General features: G+C 33.8%; 2 protein-coding genes across 3 annotated transcripts; one reads left to right on the top strand and one right to left on the bottom strand.

The window, feature by feature from the left end:
- The first annotated feature begins 1,821 nt into the window (after positions 1-1,821).
- On the top strand, positions 1,822-11,193 carry LOC111676687 (serine/arginine repetitive matrix protein 2). 2 transcript variants are annotated; one of them, XM_046953358.1, is made up of 5 exons: positions 1,822-2,342; positions 2,462-3,004; positions 3,074-3,629; positions 4,150-9,150; positions 9,272-11,193. In XM_046953358.1, exons 2-5 carry the CDS (start codon positions 2,638-2,640, stop codon positions 10,599-10,601), a joined length of 7,254 nt encoding a protein of 2,417 aa, XP_046809314.1. In that variant the 5' UTR covers positions 1,822-2,342; positions 2,462-2,637; the 3' UTR covers positions 10,602-11,193. The 2 variants fall into 2 exon arrangements, with proteins under 2 accessions (XP_046809314.1, XP_023293425.2); XM_023437657.2 differs by having other exon boundaries at positions 1,822-3,004.
- A 370-nt stretch (positions 11,194-11,563) lies between these two features.
- On the bottom strand, positions 11,564-14,425 carry LOC111676685 (RING finger protein vilya). Its single transcript, XM_023437655.2, has 3 exons — positions 13,757-14,425; positions 12,818-12,975; positions 11,564-11,742 (listed from the first exon to the last, which is right to left on the bottom strand). Exons 1-3 carry the CDS (start codon positions 14,150-14,152, stop codon positions 11,595-11,597), a joined length of 702 nt encoding a protein of 233 aa, XP_023293423.2. The 5' UTR covers positions 14,153-14,425; the 3' UTR covers positions 11,564-11,594.
- Positions 14,426-15,145: the final 720 nt, after the last annotated feature.

The following is a 15,145-nucleotide window of genomic DNA, read 5'->3' as shown; positions in this document are numbered from 1 at the left end:
TGTTTTGTTTCTGTTTTTTGTTTTTGTTGCGATTAAATTAGCATAAATAAATATTAGAAATTTATTTTGAAAATTTCATGCTTCAACAATTATTTTGTGGAAAATAAATAAATCTTATAAAACAATTATAATTATCAAAGCGTTAAAATAAATAAAAGGAAATGTTTAAGAACAAATCATTTTAGAGTGTAAGGGAATTTATTTTAAATAGAAAGTTAACATAAATATTCTTATTTAATTATAAATAGAAATTGTTTTTTTTTTTGAGTTTTCCTCTAAATAGATGAAATTTGTAATTTTTATTAATATGTAATTATTTCTAATCATTAACAAAAATGTTTGCTTTTCTAAGTCTTTTGTAATTGTTTCTGTGTTTGCAGCTTTTCTAAGTCTTTCATTATTTACTCTGAGCATATACATATGTATGTATATTGTTCAGTGTTGTCAATTTTTTCCACCATTTCTCATTAAATAATATCACAAAACCGCTGAAGTTATTTTATTTAATAAAAAGAAAATAAAAAGATATAAATAAAACAAAATTTCACCTATAGACATGACCATAGCGTAGACAATTGACTAGACTATAAACTAGACAATATACTAGAATATAGACTAGACTATAGGCTAGACTATAGGCTAGACTGTAGACTAGACTAGACTATAGACTAGACAATAGACTAGACAATAGACTAGACTATAGAATAGACTATAGAATAGACTATAGACTAGACTATAGACTAGACTATAGACTAGACAATAGACTAGACTATAGACTAGACTAGACTATAGACTAGACTAGACTATAGACTAGACTATAGACTAGACTATAGACTAGACTATAGACTAGACTATAGACTAGACTATAGACTAGACTATAGACTAGACTATAGACTAGACTATAGACTAGTCTATAGACTAGACTATAGACTAGACTATAGACTAGACTATAGACTAGACTATAGACTAGACTATAGACTAGACTATAGACTAGACTATAGACTAGACTATAGACTAGACTATAGACTAGACTATAGACTAGACTATAGACTAGACTATAGACTAGACAATTGACTAGACTATAGACTAGACTATAGACTAGACTATAGACTAGACTATAGACTAGACTATAGACTAGACAATAGACTAGACTACAGACTAGAATAAAGGCAAGACTTTAGACTAGACTGTAGACTTCACTATAAACTGGACTATATGATCGATCTTTTTTAACAAATATTAAAACAAAGGTGTAATATCCTCCACTATAGTGGCGTAGGGTTTATTTATAATTTAAATATTGGTACAAATTAAAAAGCTTTTAATTTAATTGTTTTTAATTATGAATATAAATTACGTTACAAAAATTTGTCAAAAGTTTGTTTTAATTATTTTTGTTATTTATGCATAATGCATTAAAACAATGTATGATGACATGTTTTTTAACTATGGAAAAAAATACATGATATCTTTATATACATTATATATGTGATCGTTGTTTGTGATCGATAAAACCAGAAACAACGTTACAGTTTAGTGCTTGTATATGAAAAAAATATATAAAAACCAATCTGAGGAATAAAATCTGATCTTTGGGGTTATTACACTCTTTTACAAATTGTTTTTTCTCCTAAAATAAGGCAATAATGTTTAAATCATAACATTTAGCTTATGTATATGATCTATAATACCATATATTTTTTTCATCCTAAAAGTATGCCTAATACGGTATTTCACAACATCAAGCTTTAGTATATATTATAATATGACAATTGGGGTCTTTTTATTTGTTGTTGCTTTTCTATACATGCACATAAAAAAAGAAGAAGAATCATTAAAAGTAGCAGAAATTTTTTAGACGCGATTAATTTTGATAAGTTTTCAAATTACAATATCATCCCCAAAAACCCTATTAAATAACATAAATTTTATAGAAAAATGAAATTTACAATCTTAATTACACTTGAAATATGAAATTTTATTAGAAAACTGTGATTTAGGCACTAAAAATTGCTATTGAAAAATTCTCTAACTCGTGCACGGTCTACTCTCTACTGCTACATAATTGATTGATTTTTTTTTTGTAACCACACTGGTCGAGACACACAACTACACTCCGTATATTTTGTGCACTTGGAAAATTTATATTGTACATATTGAGGTGAAGATGATAATGATGATGATGGTGATCACGATGATGAGGTTGATGATAAATAAGCAATAACTATTACTAAATGTGTGTAGTGTGGTTGGAACACTCAAGCATTGAATGAACAAAATTAAAACAAAATACACATGAAAAAATACAGAAAAATAAAAAAAATGATAAAATAGTGAATTGTGTAAGTTGAAAAGCGATGATTTTTTGTTTTAAGTACTAATAATAATAAGTAAAGGTTTAAAAAGATAAGAAATTGTTATTAATATAAAGAAAACTACATGACGGAATCGGTCACAAAAGATTTCGACAGCGTTTTTGTAGAGAATGCAGCAGAAGTGGCCGCCGACACTAATATCAGCAGCAGTGCGGTCGATTTGGAGGTCGTGAATGTGGTGGCCGCTGGCAATAACGGAAAAAACGACATTAAAGTGTCTGAAGAGGGTGTTGTCAAATTGTCATTTGGTTTTTTAGACGATATGCAAGGTGGCGACAGTAGTTTAGAACCGGGAGAGGTAAAAACTCCTCCCCCTGGATCTAGTCCAGCCACGGTTAAGGAACATACACCTTCACGGTTGGCCCAGGAACGACCAGAACCACCGACCAAACAATTAGCCAAGGATACTTTAGCTAAAGCTTTAAAAACTGTATCACAATTGGAGGCGGAAGCTTGTGAGGAAAAAGTACGTGCAATTTTAGAATTAGATGCAAAGAGGCGTAAAGAGGAGGTAGAAAAACGTAAATTGGAGGCTGAAAAGCGTAGGCAATCAGGAGAAACTGATTTGGAATTAGAGCGTAAGCGTAGAGCTAAAGAAGAGCGTAAGAAACTAAAGAAATTAAAAAAGGGTAAGTGTTTTTGTTATATGTACAATCTTAAAAAGTAAAAATAAAAAAATTAAATTTTTAACCCTTTAGCCCAAAAGGCAGCAGATAAGGCTTTAATAAGCGGCGATGAAGATAATACTGAAACAGCTCAAAGTAAAAAGCGTAAAATGAAAAAGGCCACTGAATCGGAAGAAAGCGAAGGTTTATGTTCTTCCGGTGCTGAAGATGATGATGAGCATGTTAGCGAAAAACAGGGCAATATATTAAATTCTGCCATTGCCATACCTTCTATGCCAGCAACACGTTATCCACCACATTTGCCGCCTCCTCATATTTTAACCGAAGCATTTATGGGTGGTTTTCGTCCGATGAATCCTTTTATGCGTGGTCCCCGTCCTGACTTTTCGCATGGTCGTGGTGGTGGTTTTATACCAAGAGGTCGTGGTGGTATGCGTGGTGGTCGCATGCCCTTTCAAGGTTTTCGTCCACCCTTTTTTGCAGGCGTTGGTAATAGTGGTGGTGCAGCTCCTAAATTTAATGTTCCTCATGGTTCGCATGGTCTTCAGCAACGTCATCATCATCACCACCATACTCCGCCACCTAATCGTGGTCATTCACCTATACTGCCACCATCTTCGGATTTACTGTAAGTTATTGCATATTTTTTTGTTAAATACTAATTAGTTTATTTTTATACGAAGCAATACATATTTAGATAGATAGATATATAGATAGATAGATAGATAGATAGATAGATAGATAGATAGATAGATAGATAGATAGATAGATAGATAGATAGATAGATAGATAGATAGATAGATAGATAGATAGATAGATAGATAGATAGATAGATAGATAGATAGATAGATAGATAGATAGATAGATAGATAGATAGATAGATAGATAGATAGATAGATAGATAGATAGATAGATAGATAGATAGATAGATAGATAGATAGATAGATAGATAGATAGATAGATAGATAGATAGATATATAGATAGATTAATAGATAAATAGATAAATAGATAAATAGATAAATAGATAGATAGATAGATAGATAGATAGATAGATAGATAGATAGATAGATAGATAGATAGAAATATGAGCAAAATGTTTCTTCTGGTTTCTAATGAACATTTAAATTTTCTTTTCTTTTTCAAACAGATGGACAAAATGTAAACCAACCTTATCGTATGCATTTAAATACAACAAATTCCATAACGCTCATTCAGACACAAAACCACACAGTTCAAATCGAGAGCCATCAGAAGAAGATTGGAATGATGACAGTCCAAGAGCTGATAATGAGCAAAAACAAGATGATGATGATTATAAACATAATCAACATGAACAAATACGTAAAAAAGACAAAAAGCACAAATCACTCTCGAAAGAAAAGAAAAAATCGAAAAAACATAAAACAAAAGAAGCTAAGAAATCAAAAAGGCATCGAAAATCCCTGTCCACTTCATCGCTAACAGCAAAACATAAGAAAAAATCAAATAAATCGAGTAGAAGAAAAATTGAAAAAATACGTAAATCCTATGGATCATCGAATAGATCAACACCCACACAGCAGCAGCAACAAGAACATTCTTCAGAAGATACAGAAACAACAAATGTGAACTTGAGGGATAAGTTAGAGAAAGAGCAGTATCCAGAGAAAACCCTGGAAGAAAAAATGCCCAATGAAGAAGAAATACGTAATAAAGTGGAAAATATTAAAAAAGAAAAAATAGAAACCACTGAATTAAAAATAGAAGATTTAACTCTAAAGGTAAAACCTTTAATTATAAAAGTGGAACCTACAGAGGAAGGAGTGGAAAAAGTACTAGAGAAAGCAAAAGAAAGCCAGGTGGCTAACAAAAGTGATTTGCCAGCAGCCTTCGATATATTTGCTGAATCACCCCCGCATACTCCTGGTATTTCGATATTAAACAAAAAACCAACCCAAAAGAAACCAGCAGAAGAGGGTAATGTTACTCCACCCTTGCCGTCCTTAAGTGAAAATAAATTGCAAAAATCTTCCTCATTACAAAATGCTTTAGAAATACAAAAACGTATAGATAAACTATTACAACAAGATGATATCAAATTGGAGGCCATAGAAGCGGCTAAAGAAATGTTAATGAAGAAAACACAAAAATATCAAAGTACAAAGGAAAAATCAACACCCGAAAGGGAATTAAACAAAGTCATGGAACAAAAAACCGTAGAAGAAACTAATAAAATAAAGATAACAACAACAATTCAAAAGGAGGAGAGTTCAACAGCAAAAGAAAAACCCAAGGCCTATAAGGATAAGGAACCTATTAAAACATCCAAAGATCTTGATAAAGAAAAAGAGAAACCCCGAGATTCTTCTAAGCAGGGAGAGGGAAAGGATGTTAAACATAAGGACAAATCAACAATTTCTTCTAAAGACAAATCCAAAGAAGAGAAGAAAGATGAGAAGAAAACCAAAAGCTATGATAAAGACAAGCATCATAGTGAAAAGGATTATGAGAAAGATAAAACACGCAAAGAAGTTTCCTCAACATATCGTAATCCCTTCAAAAGATCCATATCACGTGATAGATTCTTTGGCAAAATTGATTCGCGACGCCGTACACGCACCCATAGTCGTGAACGTGATTTTACAGCGAAACGACGTCTTTCTAAGGATCACAAACGAGGCGATAGTTCTGGTTACAGTTCAAGTAGAATATCTTCTAAACGTCGCATAAGTGCCAGTAGTTCAGTCTCAATTATACTCAATCGTTCAAAATCAGGCGAACGGGATGTAAAAGGATCTTTAGATTCGCTAAACTCTAAGGATCGAGAACGTAAAGATAAAAAGAGAGAAAAGACACCAGAACTAAAAACTAAACGTAAACGTTCTTTATCGCCTAAACGTAAAAATGACAAAGAAAAAGATAGTACAGCAAAAAGTAACCAAAATGATAAAACTGTTACAGTAGATGGGAAATCAACAACGCCACCACCTAAATCAAATAAAAGCCAGGATAGGGGTCAAGATAAAGCTGCCCTAAAAGAAACTAAGAAATCTAAATCACCTGTTAAGCCGGCCGCCAAAAAGAGACCACTTTCATTTACCCAAACTGAATTTCTGTTTCCAGAAGAAGGCAATGAAGACGATTTCATTTTGGGCGATGATGACGAGACCAATGATTCATTTAAAAACCTTAAATCACCTAGTGACAAGGAGGATAGTCCCGACACCGATGATTATATGGATAATTGGGAAAATGATGAAGATGTTGATCTTGATATGAATTCAAATATGCCCACTGATATGTCTACACCAAGAAAATCCTCACCCGATATAACAGAAGAGGATTCATTTGTTACACGTTACGTTAATCCCAGTCCACCGAAGGAGTTATTGCAAAAACAAAATGAAACGGAGACAAAAACTAAAGAAAGTGAACAGAAAATTGAAGTCGATACACTGCCTTTGACACCGCCATTGGACTTGCTGAAAAAACCTGCAGTAGATTTAGAACATAAAGAGTTACAAGAGGAGAATAGCAAACAAGCTAAAGACAGTCTTGAGGCTAAAAAACCTGAACTGTTTGGCATGCAGGAATTATATGATCAATTTATAAAAAGTGTAGAGGCTTCTGGAGTCAACATGAAATCGAATAATAAAGAACAAAAACCTACAAATGAGGAGGATAATGCGCAACAAGCAGACGTTTTATGTGATGAAATAAATCAAACACAAAATCAAGGTGAAGATCCTTTATCTACGTCATCCACCTCAACATCATCAACAACTTCCTCTTCTTCTTCATCATCGTCGGAAACAAATTCTTCTTCAAGCTCATCTTCATCAGATTCTTCATCGGATGACAGCAATGATGGTGATGAGTTTAACAAGTCTGATAAACATTTAACAAAGAAAATTAAACTTGAGGAAGATTTAACATCTATAAGTTCTCCAGTTGTGGATAACAACTCCAAAGGTATGGAAACCATTACCACGAAATCTCCCATAGTTGAAAGGGAACCTCGAACACCGTCTCCTTCGCCTCTACAAAAGAATTTGTTTATAACACAAACTCCACCAACACCCATCTCTCAAAAATCAACTCCTAAATCAGATGTTGCCAAAGATTTCAAAAAACTAAAAAATCTGGAAGCGAACTTATCGCGCATACAAATGATGAGGGCCAATTATGATTCCAATGATGAAATCAGTGAGGAATTGCATAAAATGGAAATGTTATTCTTGCAAGAAAAGAAAATCATTTTACAGAAATACGCCAAGAATACGGCAGCCGCTGAAAAGCCCACAACTACTGTTGCTGCAAAAACAGTCGGAGAGTTTGTGCCCGCTTTACCGACCAGTGATTTTGATCTACTGCCACCTCCGCCACCTCCCGAAGAACCCAATAAAATATTTGATGCTAATCGTGAAGCCATTAAATTGACAATTTCTCCCATGAAATTACCCTCTAAACCAGCCATATTTAATGTAGCGCTAAATGAGGAAACGGAAAAGAAGCCATTGGAGGATAAAGATGAAATAGATTTCACTGAAAAGCTAGTTAAACCAGTCAAAGAAGTGGCCATAGTTAAGCCCATGATGGAAACTAAAGAGTCAAAGGAATCACGCACTAGAGATTCTCATCGTCATAGACGTTCACCGGTGTATGCAGGCAGTCGTGAGAGGCCAAGATCACCCAGCAATTACAGAGAACGCAATCGCAGATCGTCTTCTAGAAATCGTTTTAGTCCTCAGCGTAGAGGCCGTGGCAGATCTTTATCGATAAGTCCTCCACGTAGGGGAATGGGTGGTGGTATACGTCATGGTTCACCGCCCCGAAGAGGAGCTGCTGGTGGCAGATTTCGTGTTTCTAATAGGAGATCTCGTTCTCGCAGTCCTTTGCGTCAATTTGGCAACAGGCGTGCTAAAGAGGGAAGCCCTTTCCGCCGCAAGCGAGGACAGCAGCAGGATTTGCAACCGCATTACAAAAAGTTTGCACGTCATCGTGGTTCACGCTCCAGATCACCACAAGCAAGACCTAGATCTCCCAGAACTCCGCCACCAAGAAGACGTTCCTACAGTCCAGATCCTTACTCAAGATCACCGCTGCCATTTAAACCACCTTCACCGCCCATGCGTCGTAGTATGTCTCCAGCGGATTCACCTAGTTCCGCAAGACGTTCACGATCTCCAGCTTCACCGCGCAGACCGAGATCTCCACGTTCTCCTCGTTCACCACAATCTCCCTTATCACCACGTTCACCCCGATCGCCAAGATCTCCCGATTCTCCACCCTCGCATAGATATGATGATCATAGATATAGACGTGATAATAGTTTTGAAAGACACTCTTCCATTTCACCACATCCCCAGTACTATGGATCAGACTCTTTGGCGTCGGGTGTATCATCACAAGCTTCATCGTACTATTACAATGTTTCACCAAATCGCATATCATTGGATGCACGCATAAATATTGTACTCAATGCACCGGGTACTGGGAGCGATACACCACCAGCTGGTTATGAAGGTTACACAAACTATGCTCAATATGGTGGTGCAGCTTATATGTCTATACCACCACAACCCATGACAGATCCAGCTAATAATATGGGTTATTATCCAAATCCATATGTACCAATCATGCCATCAACACACGAGTCACATCATGGTATAACACAACCCACCCCCCATAACCTACAACATGCCACTCAGCCCCATCATCCCAACATGCCACCACATCTACAGCAACAGCCACATTCTCCTGCTTACTCCAATATACCCACCATAAATAGTGGTGTGGCAGGACCGTCATCACCACTGCCACCGAACAATTTTTATTATAATGATTTCAATATGTCGCATCAACCCAGCAATCCAGTGCTCAAAGAATTACCAAAAGCTCCTGTGGCTGTCCAAAAGGGTAATGTTTTGGAAATTGTACCCTCAAATGTGGAAACTGCTCAATCTCCTCTACAAAGTCAAAAATTGAAAACTTCACCAAATTTGGCTGACAGTATTAAAAGTCATATTGATAAAATTTCCTCTACAATATCCTGGAAAGATGAAGTCAATAATCGTCATGTTAAGTCAGCCGTAATGAAACTAAATCGTGGCGGTGAAAATGTAATGAGAAGCATTTTAAAACGTTCCGAGGTAGCGGAGAAAACCGAGTAAGTATTATATTTTAAATTTAATTTAAAAAAAAATGTCCTTGTTTTAATAGGATTTGAACTCGAAATTGAAATAATGTTCTTATATCTTTATCATTCTTTATTTATGTCCTTTCTATAGCAAACTTGAAAAGAAGAAGGTCTACTTTGAAGATGGCATTTATCCCAGTCGTGATAGTGATGATGAAGATCGCAAACTTATTGAATATAAAATACGCAAAAAAGTATTACGTCTGCGTAAAAAGCGAGGCATTGATGTGCCGGCCGCACGTGAGCTAGGAGAAGATAAGCTTAAACTTAAGCTACGCAAACCGAAAATAGATGCAGCTTTAGAAAAATTACCACCACCACCACCGCCCACCACAATGCCACCGGCAAATCTAGAGCAACCCATATATTTAAGGCCACCAACTCCAGTACCTTTGGTTTATTTCCATTTCGATTCGGTGGTTCACTCAATGTATGTTTCACAATTGGAGAAACCCATACCACCCAGACTGTTAAATCCAAAATGTGTACCACCCGGAGCTGGTACCCCTGCAGCAGGTATTGTGACTACAGCGAATATTGCTGCCAATCGTTCGCCTAATCTTAATTTGCAAGGTAGTGCAGCAGCTACTAAAAAGGAATTAACTACATTGGCAGCTTTAAATCGTGTGGGTAGAAATGAAAATGCCCAGAATTCACCCAAAATGTTGGCAGATCCTAAAAGAGAAAGTCCAAACTCACAGCAATCACCCTTAATGACGTTAAATAAACCCAGCAGTTTACATTTTGCACCCACTCAAACATCACCACAAATGTCTCCTTTACATGGACCGGCCATAAGACATCCGCCTTCACCTATAGGTTTTGTGGGTATGCGTATTAATAATTTCATGCGTCTACCACCTTCACCCTTAACTAGAGCCAGCACAGTACCGCCTCATATGCAAAACCCACCACCAAATATGGCAAATTTACCGCACGGCATGTCGGGCATGAGACATCCACAATATAATATGCCACCACCAAATTTAATGCCTCCAGGTATGACGGCCGATAATAGCTATAATACACATGGAGGTGGTTCACCTTATGCAGCTATGCCACAGCCACCACCTGGTTTTCATGGTGGCTATGGTCAAAGGCCCATGAATAGCGGCTTCTTTATGGGTCCTGCTGCAGCACACACCATGCATCCACCACCGCCAATGCCGGGTAATTCACATTCTAAGGATAAAGAGCACATGTTACATCATCAGCACCAACATCACCAGCAGCAACAGCATCAACATCATCATAATCTTCACCCGCATGCGCAATTGCATCCACAACAACATCATCATCCTCATCATCAGCAACATAAACCTCCGCCTCCTCTGCCGCCGCCGACTTTAGGTAGTAGTGTGGTTGCTGCTAGTCCCCAGGCCATGATAGCCCCCTATAATGTGAAAAAGACTGTTAATTGAATTAAAAAAAACACACACACACAACCAAACTCTAAACTAAAGCGTCATAAATGCAATCTTCTTAAAGTCCATAACATCAATAGCATCCTAAATTCATACACACACAGTTGCAAAGTGTATGAAATTGAAGAAAAAACAAACCAAACCAATTTTTTTTTTTTTTTGTATTTAAATATTATGTTAATAATATATTTATAATTAAACTGAATTATTTTAATTTATATTTTTATTTAAAAACCTAACCTAACGACTCCTTTTAACAAATACAATTTTAAAACTCGCCTTTATTTTCTTAGAACTTTTTATAGATTATTAAGATGTTAATTAAATATTTTTTTAAATTGATTTAAAGTTCTTTTTAAATCCGGCTAGTTTTAGTGACAATAATTGCAAATGGTGTCATTTATTTAGTATTATTTCCAAAAGCAAACTCTAACTATCGAATATAACTTTTCTCTAAACAAACAAACAAACAAACAAACACAAAATTCTTCATTTTTATCGTTTCCTTTCTCATAATTTGAATTGTTTTCTAGTTCTTTTTTTGTTGATTTTTCGCCTTTTTTCCTTAACATATTGAAATTAAGTTCATTTTAATTTAATATATTTAATTAAATCTTAATTGTTTGCAAAATATTGAATAAAATACATTAAAACAAATTTTTTTTGTAAGTGTTCATTGAATTTAAATTTAGTTTTTAGTTTTAAATATAAAAAAATTTATTTAATATTATTATTTTAATTTTATTCTTCTTTTTTGTATGTATTTAATTCAATAGTTCTATAGTTTTATAGATAAAAAAAAAACAAAACAAACAAACTTACATACTTCTATATTATAAACACTTTAAAAAAGTTTTAAGTAGTTTTAAAAATGAGAAAAAATTAATGAACTTTTAAAGCAACAAAATTTAATTAATTTCATTAAAAACCAAGTAATAAAAAGAAAACACATACTAAAATTACAAAAAAAAAAACAATTTTTAATGTTTTTCACAACATAAACGAATGACTACTACTGCTGTGATGAGAAAATGATGTTATCCCTTCACTGGTGACATTTTTAGATGGTGGGGTTTTTGGCATTTTAGCTCCTGAAGAATGACTGGAGGTCTCGGAAGAATTGCATCTTTTATTTTTCCTAAAAAAAAGAGTTATTTAGATTAGAATTACAATATATTTCAAGTTTTTGTTCAGTTCTTGTTGAATTCTAGTTCAGATTTAGTTCAGTTCTAGTTCTGTTCTACTTCAGTTCTTGTTCAGTTTTGCTTATAGTTGTAGTGCAATTACAGTTCATTTCTAGATCAGCTTTTTATCCAGTTCTACTTTTGTTCTAGTTCAGTTTTATTCTAGTTCAGTTCTAATTTAGTTATCAGATCAGATCTTATTATGCTGCACACCTGTTCTGGATTAGATTTAGTTCTAATTTAGATCAATTATACTTCAGTTGAAGTTCAGTTCTTCAGTTTTAGTTCAGTTCTAGTTCAATTCTAGTTCGATTCTAGTTCAGTTCTAGTTCAGTCATAGTTCAGATCTAGTTTTATTCTAGTTTAGTTCTACCTCAGTTATAGTTCAAGTTCAGTTCTAGTTTAATTATTTCCGATTAATTTTAGTCCAGTTGTAGTTAGTACTAGTTCAGTTCTACTCTAGTTTAGTTCAGTTCTATTCTAGTTCAGTTATTGTTTTAGTGCATTTTTAGTTCAGTTCTATATTAGCTCTAGTTTAGTTCTTATCCAGTTCTAGTTTAGCTCTAGTTCAGTTCTAATTTTGTTCTAGTTTATCTCTAGTTCAGTTCCAATTTTGTTCTAGTTTATCTCTAGTTCAGTTCTAGATATAATTTCTAGGTGATTTCTATTTCAATTCTATCTCAGTTCTAGTTCAGTTGTAGTTCAATACTAGTTTAGTTCTAGTTCAGTTCTCTTTTAGTTCTAGTTCAGTTCTAGTACAGTTCTCGGTTAGTTCTAGTTCAGTTCTGGCTCAGTTATAATTCAGATCTAATTCTGCTCTATATCAGTTCTATTTTAGTTTAGTTATAGCTCTAGTTCAGTTTTAAATCAGTTCTAGTTTAGTTTTAATTAAAGTTTGGTTATACGTAGTTCAGTTCCAGTTTAGATCTACTTTAGTTTAGGTTTAGTTTAAGTTCAGTTCTAGTTACGTTCTACGTCATTTCTAGTTTAGTTCTACTTCTCTATCTCAGTTCTAGTTCACTTAAATACCTATTTTCTTCCATTTCCTTGCGTTGTTGCTTTATAGCAATTACCCGTTTCTCCAAATGTTTGCGTTCTGTTTTCAATTCTCCCATTTGTTGATAATGTTTCCTGGCCAATTCTTTAATTCTTATGACTTCCTTTTTACGATCTTGCATGGTATTATACTAAAAGAAACAAGTAAGAATTTATAGTCGGACATTGCCGACCATATTATACCCTACACCAGTCAGTTAAAATTGTGAATTTTTTTATATAAAGCATTTAATTTATTTTATTGTGAAATTTTTTACTTATTGTTGACAAAAAACAGAATATAGGCCTATCCTTATAAATTTTGGTAAATGAATTTACGTCTACTTCAAAGTCATTTATGTAGATTTTGATCGTCTTATTAGTAATTATAAGTTAATTTTGACCTTCAACTCATTTTCTGAAGGGGAGTTTGTATGGGGGCTAGGGTCAAATGAGACCCGATCTCTATAAAAATTAGTATTGTCATTTATTGTTCTATAAAACTAATTTTTGTTGACATTATAAAACATTTAACGTAATTGTGAGCCTAAAGGCCCGATTCGGGGGGTACGGTTGTATTGGGGCTAGGAGAAATAATGGACCGATTTCAACCATTTTCAATAGCGTACGTCCTTGAACCAAAAGAAGAGTATGTGCCAAATCGACTCAGAAAGTGATTCTGAACCGATTGGTATACTTTAAGGTGGGTCTAGGACCAATATTTTTTGGTGTTACAAACTTCAGCACAAACGCATAATACCCTCCCCACTATAGTGGTGTAGGGTATAAAAAGTTAAATTTGGTCGGAAGATTAAAATTTTTAGTAAGGGCCCTTTGCGTATCGGATGACGATATAAACTTACAGGGTACGTAAATTTTATTGTATAAACGGCAAAAGGAATAACAAACTTGTACATATAAAATCCAACTTACTTGTCTGTCGAGATAATCCATAAAACGCTTTTGATGTTTCTCCTGAAAAGCTATTATACGATATGTATTCAAACCATCGAGAGAGGGATCAGGATGAAATAACTCCTTCAAGTGTGGCGGCATTTCATTGCCCAATTTACAGGCCCTAGTCTGTCTACTGCACAATGGACATTTAAATATTTGGGGACCATTAATTAAGGTTTCGCTGATATTTTCCACACATTCGAAACAACACACATGATCACAAGCGAGCAAATAAAAGTGGCGCTTCTTATTTATGTATTGCTCATAGCAACGGTTACAATGGATCCAATGGGTGTATGGAGTACGGGGTACTATTAAAGAATCACTAGACTTTATGGTAGACTTTTGCTGTTGGGGCTGTGCTAAAGCCATGTCTAGGAATTTTATGTTTTTGAATGTTTTTTGTAAATTATCATAATATATAATATAATGATTTGCACTTTACTCTTTATTAGAGATTAGGTTACATTTAAATTCAAATAAAAACTTATTTAAGAAATGCTTTGTTATAAATCTACTGTTATATTTATTGAATTTTTAATTTTTTAATTAATTTAATAATTTTTTTATTTTTTTAAATTCTGCATGACTTAACTCATGTATTTACCGTTATTTAAACATATTTGTTTACATTCATCTGTGACAGAAACCTATTGGTGCTATCAACTCACTGTAGAATGAGCACAATAAAGAAGATGCATTTTACGATATGGTGTTGTAGTATTGTCGTTTTAGCGACAGCGAATTTATAAAAAAATATAATAATTATAAACATGTTTAGTTTTTATGCTATCTTAATTTTTATAATTAAAAGTATTTTTAGTTTCTTCAAATTTCAAAAACTCTATTTAAAATAAACGATGTTTTAACTGATAATTGCAGAAATATAATTAAAAAAGGTAGTTCAACAGTTTATAGCGATTTTTTTGAATAAAATTAAATTTTTTCATCAACAACACATTAACATCACTGTAAATGTGTCAAAATAAAATGTTTAGTTTTTATGCTATCTTAATTTTTATAATTAAAAGTATTTTTAGTTTCTTCAAATTTCAAAAACTCTATTTAAAATAAACGATGTTTTAACTGATAATTGCAGAAATATAATTAAAAAAGGTAGTTCAACAGTTTATAGCGATTTTTTTGAATAAAATTAAATTTTTTCATCAACAATACATTAACATCACTGTAAATGTGTCAAAATAAAAAAAGAAGCAGCACAAATCTAGACGAATCAATTTTTTTCTACAAACCAACAACAGTTGTAATTCAGGTCTGAGTTGGGGAACAACTCTCGCGTCATCGTTTTTATTTTTTAAGGACGGTCAGGCTTGTGCTTGTTGCTGGGCTTTCGACAGAATTACT

Source organism: Lucilia cuprina, chromosome 5, assembly GCF_022045245.1.
Source record: "Lucilia cuprina isolate Lc7/37 chromosome 5, ASM2204524v1, whole genome shotgun sequence".
Taxonomy (NCBI): Eukaryota; Metazoa; Arthropoda; class Insecta; order Diptera; family Calliphoridae; genus Lucilia; species Lucilia cuprina.
The sequence above is the reverse complement of the archived record's forward strand: the minus strand, read 5'-3'. Positions and strand labels throughout refer to the sequence as shown.

What these genes read in the sequence shown, in the direction of transcription:
- LOC111676687 (XM_023437657.2), top strand. Translation starts at nt 2,440, where the DNA reads ATGACGGAATCGGTCACAAAAGATTTCGACAGCGTTTTTGTAGAGAAT. An exon ending in ACTAAAGAAATTAAAAAAGG is followed by an intron (nt 3,005 to 3,073) that starts GTAAGTGTTTTT and finishes TTAACCCTTTAG; the next exon opens with CCCAAAAGGCAGCAGATAAG. An exon ending in CCACCATCTTCGGATTTACT is followed by an intron (nt 3,630 to 4,149) that starts GTAAGTTATTGC and finishes TTTTTCAAACAG; the next exon opens with ATGGACAAAATGTAAACCAA.
- LOC111676685 (XM_023437655.2), bottom strand. Translation starts at nt 14,152, where the DNA reads ATGGCTTTAGCACAGCCCCAACAGCAAAAGTCTACCATAAAGTCTAGT. An exon ending in TGGATTATCTCGACAGACAA is followed by an intron (nt 12,976 to 13,756) that starts GTAAGTTGGATT and finishes TGTTTCTTTTAG; the next exon opens with TATAATACCATGCAAGATCG. An exon ending in AAGGAAATGGAAGAAAATAG is followed by an intron (nt 11,743 to 12,817) that starts GTATTTAAGTGA and finishes TCTTTTTTTTAG; the next exon opens with GAAAAATAAAAGATGCAATT.